General features: G+C 51.6%; 1 protein-coding gene across 1 annotated transcript in view; it reads left to right on the top strand.

The window, feature by feature from the left end:
• Positions 1-252, top strand: part of LRRC7 (leucine rich repeat containing 7) — a 107,581-nt gene extending 107,329 nt beyond the window's left edge. The window contains exon 28 of the mRNA XM_017740637.1: positions 1-252. Within this exon, the coding sequence (XP_017596126.1) occupies positions 1-103 (103 nt within the window). The 3' untranslated portion in view covers positions 104-252.
• The last annotated feature ends 4,744 nt before the right edge of the window (positions 253-4,996 follow it).

The following is a 4,996-nucleotide window of genomic DNA, read 5'->3' as shown; positions in this document are numbered from 1 at the left end:
TGTACACAGCTTTGTACACCTGGAACACGAGAAGGCTGTGCTCCTACTGAAGAGTTTCCAGAACACAGTAGACTTAGTTATCCAGCGTGAGCTTACTGTCTAAATATTTTTTTATAAATAGTAAATATGTCTAGCCAGATCTAATGTTCAAACAGATTTATACATAGGAAACCAATTTTTTGCCAATTGCTGGACCAATGGCAAACAGTAGTGCCAAATGTATAATACTCTATGTTAGTACCAATCATCGGGAGAAAATATAAGAATTAACTCTATAAATATATTGTTCATGTGGCTCCGTATTAGTTTTACTTGTCAGCCTCTGGCTGTGCATTGGTGCGTTTTTTTAACCAAGTTCCTTCTTAAAAGTCAATTTCATATGATTTCAAAACACAGAAGCACATACAAATCCTTTAGGAATTCTGCTGTCCATCAGAAACACTGCCTCAAAGTTGTATATGCCTTTATAAAGATGAAATATATTAACCTGTACTTCCCATGAAATATTTCTATCATGTCACATACGAAAGTATAGAGAAGAAAATATTTTCATAAACACCTCAAAGAAAGTATATATTAAATTAAATTTAATAATGTTCATTTATTTTCAATGCAAAGATATTCTATGCCTTATGAAAATACCTGTACATATGCCGTGTGTATAGCTGGCTCCGTAGGGATCAGGAACAATTCACTATACAGGGTGAGAGACTTCTCCAATTGTAACTCTGGGACCTCGGGACAAGGAACCCACGTGGGAATGGGATAACTCCCTCTGGAATGGGATAACTCCCCCTGGAATGGGTGAACTCCCTCTGGAATGGGCCAGGTTGGACGGGGCTTGGAGTAGCCTGGGCCAGTGGAAGGCGTCCCTGCCCATGGCAGGGGTTAAACAAGATGAGCTCCAAGGTCCCTCCCAACCCAGCCCATTCCATGGTTCTATGATTCCAACTCCCTCTGGAATGGGTTAACTCCCTCTGGAATGAGTTAACTCCCTTTGCTTTGGCTCTTCCCTCGATTCCATGTGCACACACTACAGGAGAACACCGAGGACAGGCAGGTTTGGCTCACGGATGGAGGAAGGTTGTGATGGTGGCAGTAAAACTCCTTTTGTTGCTGCTAATTTTACGCTTTAATTTTTCATTTCAGATTCCCCATTTACATTGTTGTGTATTTTCCCCCCTGCTCCAGGCCCTGATGGGCCCTGCTCGGGATATTCCCGTGGGTGAGGCTTTCTGGGATCCTTGATTGGAGTCCTTGAGAGGGATGGGCACAGGTGTCAGAGCTGACACATCCCAGGGAGCAGCAGGTGCCCCTGAGCCAGCCTGGGAGGAGCATTCCCAGCACAGGGTCAGTGGGACAAGCCTTGGTGTCCAGGTCCTGGGGCTGTTCCCAACGGGGAATCCCAAAGCCCAGACCGTGCCCAGCTGCTGCTGCTTCTGGGGTTCCAGGGTCCAGCTTGGGTATCCCTGACAGCAATATGGGAAAAGCCAGGGAAAGCCCCCTGCAGGTGTTTTTAGGGGATCCCACTGCCCTTGAGCAATGGCCAGGGGCTGAGGGACAGCCGGCTCCGGGATCACCGGCACCATTCCCACCCAAATCCCACATCCAAGGGTGCAGCCACAGCCCACGGACACACCCAGGGATGTTCCACTTCTCTAAGAATTCCCAAACCTTCCCTCTCTGCCTGTGGGACCTGGGGAGCTGCAGACACAGGGAAGCCTCCAGGACCTTCCACTCCTAATAATTTCCCATTTTCCCAGTGCCAGCTCACAGTTCCTACCCAGGTGATGGCAAACCAGGAGAGTTCTCAGCCAGTTGTTCCCAACAGCGACCATTTAACATCCTCGAATCCGGTTTCATGTTATCCAAGGTATTTTTTAACACATCCACGTCTGCATCTGTGTTTGGTGGCAGTGCCAGCCCTGGGAGGGGACAGGGGGCTCCACGCAGGAAGCAGGCAGGACAAGGCTGAGGGTGAATGGGGCAGCTGAGAGCAGAGCCAAGGAAATCCAGGAAAAATCTGAGTAGGAAATGCCCAGGAGGTTGGTTTGCTGTTAGTAGTGAGCACTTGGAGTATAAAGATGTTGCTTGGTTAAAGCCCTTTCCAGTGCCTAAAGGGGCTCCAGGAGAGCTGGAGAGGGACTGGGGACAGGGGATGGAGGGACAGGACACAGGGAATGGCTTCCCAGTGCCAGAGGGCAGGGCTGGATGGGAGATTGGGAAGGAATTGTTCCCTGGGAAGGTGGGGAGGCCCTGGAAGGGAATTCCCAGAGCAGCTGTGGCTGCGCCTGCCGTTGGATCCCTGGCAGTGTCCAAGGCCAAGCTGGAGCATCCTGGGACAGTGGGAGGTGTCCCTGCCCATGGCAGGGGTGGCACTGGCTGGGCTTTGAGGTTCCTCCCACCCAGCCCATTCTGGGATCCTGTGAACCCTCTCTGCTGTAATTTAGCATTGAATTGTTATGCAAGCAGAAATGCTTCTGTACAGACTGTGTACATAGCTCTGAGGGGACTGCAAGGACAGGGAATGCAAAACCAGGAGAAACGAACCCCACACATCGGGATCAGCTGAGTGCAGCTGTCAGGGAGGCCCTGGCTCCAAGGGGGGATCAGGGGGTTTATTCCAGGGAGCTGCCCGTGGATGAGGGATGGGAATGGGGAGGGATGGGAATGGGGCTGTGCTGCCCTTCAGCTCAGCCCTGCTGGGCCTCAGGGGCTCCGTGACCCCCGGCTAGGCAGGGCCTGTCCCACCGCAGCAGGGTTGGGGACAGGTCCCTCACAAAGGCACAGGGGGTGACAGAGCTGCGGGGTCACCACCCACCGTGGCAGGGTTTGGACATAGATAAACACAGCAAGTCCCACCTCAGCACAGGCAGAACTTCTTCCCATGGAGGTGGCAGAGCCCTGAACAGCTGCCCAGGACGGGCGTGGGGTTTCCCTCTTTGGAGACGTCCCAAACCCACCTGGATGGGTTGGACTGGATGCTCTGCAGAGGTCCCTCCCAGCGTGTGATTCTGTGAACTGGTGGGATTTCACAGTTAGAATTTCCAAAGGAAACTGGGGATGTTGTGTGCAGCTGGAGCTCCCTGCCCGCGCCCTGTCCCTCCCCGTTCCCCGTGGAAGCGCACAGAGCCTGGCGGCGTTCCCGGCAGGCAGGGCAGGGCCATCCCATCCCGCGCCCATACAACTTTCCGGGCAGTAGTTTGGATAGGATACGGATCCGTGGACGCAGATCCATGGGGAGCTGGCCTGGCCCCGGAGCCACGGGCGGGCACAGCCGTGGTGGCAGCGGGGCCAGGCCCGCGGGGCACCACCACCACCACCCAATCCCAAAGGCGCCATTTGCAAATCGCAGAATTTCAAACCAAAAAAAACCAAAAAACACAAAAAAAACCACCCAAAAAGCTTTTTGCCAATCCTCTCCCTGGCTGCTTCCAGCTGATTTAGTGGAAGTGGCTGACTGACTCCATGGCCTTTCTGTGTCTCTCTCTTGGGTGGCGGTGGCCGTGTCCCTTCCCTCCCTCCCTCCCCTTCCCCGGGCAGGGCACTCGCTCATCACTTCGGTTTTCTACCTGTGAGTACTGTATCCAGTTCAGAACCAACAGCTTCCTTTAGTAAAGATTTTACCATTTTATAAAAGACATGTTTAATTATGATGGAGATGGCTGTATTGTAATTAATATTTTGAGATAATTGTGATTTTGAGCTTAAATTATATACAGAAATGGTCATTTTTGTATGTGTTCAAAGATTGCTATATTCCAGATGACTGTACTTTTCAGTTAAATTCCAGTATCCATGTAAATAAAGCTGAATGAGGAAATATTTACTACTTTATTAACATAGATTGTGAATGTACTTCATGTTTTTTGCAGTATAAAGACTTACTGAACTTGAAAGCTGCTTCATTTTATGTGCAAAAAGGTACTTCAAAATTCTATTTTAAATCTATTGATTGAGTGCAATCAGCTCCTGTCCCTTGGCACATGCAGGTTGTCCCCTCCCCGTGCCCTGGAGGGCCTGGCCCGTGCGTGTGGGGTTGCTGCATTTTGCAGATGCTTCTGTGCAGAGGGAGCCCAGGGACTGAACCGACGCTGTGCAGTGCAGCAGAGCCATTTTCGGCTTTGCTGTACCCACCTTTTTCAGTATTTCAGAAAAAAAAAAGTGTTTTGAATAACATTAAAAAGTCTCTTTATTGTATAAATAATAAAAACGTCACCTTATTGTAAAGGCTTGCGGGTGGTTCTTTTCCTGGCAGAAAGGAGGATGCAGAGGGAGGGGAAGGGGGGGCTGCTCCCCCCATCCCGCTGGGAATGAGCCTGGAAAATTGGGCAACTCCCAAGTGGGACTGCCCTGGTCCAGCTGCAGCCACTGGGAGATATCAAATACGGGAAGGGAGTGATGGAAATGGGGAAGAAAACTCAGGGGTGGCTGCTTTGGGGGTAAATGTATGGAAGGACAAATGTATGGCAACAAAAGGGGGCAGGGGGTGAGGGCAGCAGCAGTTCCATCATCCAAGGAGCTGCAGAAGTGCCCCTGGAGCTCCAGCTGGCCCCTGCTGTCACTGCACACAGGCACTGCCACGTATTTCCCACAGGACAGATCCTGTCCTTCCCATTTTTTTTTCCTGCTCCCCCAAACCCTTTCCCAGACAGGTCAGTGCCTCCCATTTCCCTCCCAGCCAGGACCAGGTTCTGGTCCCCTCCTTGGGGACCACGGGCAGGTGCAGCTGGGCCTGAGCCCCCTGAGCCATCCCTGCTGCAGCTGGAACGCAATTCCCACACCTGGAGAACTGAGGGTGAGCTCAGTGTGCTTTGTGTTCATCTGGACACATTCAAAACCGGGGAATTTTACTGTGGAACTGTATTAAATCCTGCTGTGCTACAGACCCTCCCCCTCCAGGGCTGTGTCCAGGTCTGCAAGAGAGACCCTGAGGGGCTGGAGCATGTCCAGGGCAGGGAACGGAGCTGGGAAAGGGGCTGGAGACCCAGGGGGA

The sequence above is a fragment of the Corvus brachyrhynchos genome, unplaced genomic scaffold, assembly GCF_000691975.1.
Source record: "Corvus brachyrhynchos isolate BGI_N302 unplaced genomic scaffold, ASM69197v1 scaffold280, whole genome shotgun sequence".
NCBI classification, from domain to species: domain Eukaryota; kingdom Metazoa; phylum Chordata; class Aves; order Passeriformes; family Corvidae; genus Corvus; species Corvus brachyrhynchos.
Note: the sequence above shows the minus strand (reverse complement) of the source record. Positions and strands in the feature narration are given on the sequence as shown.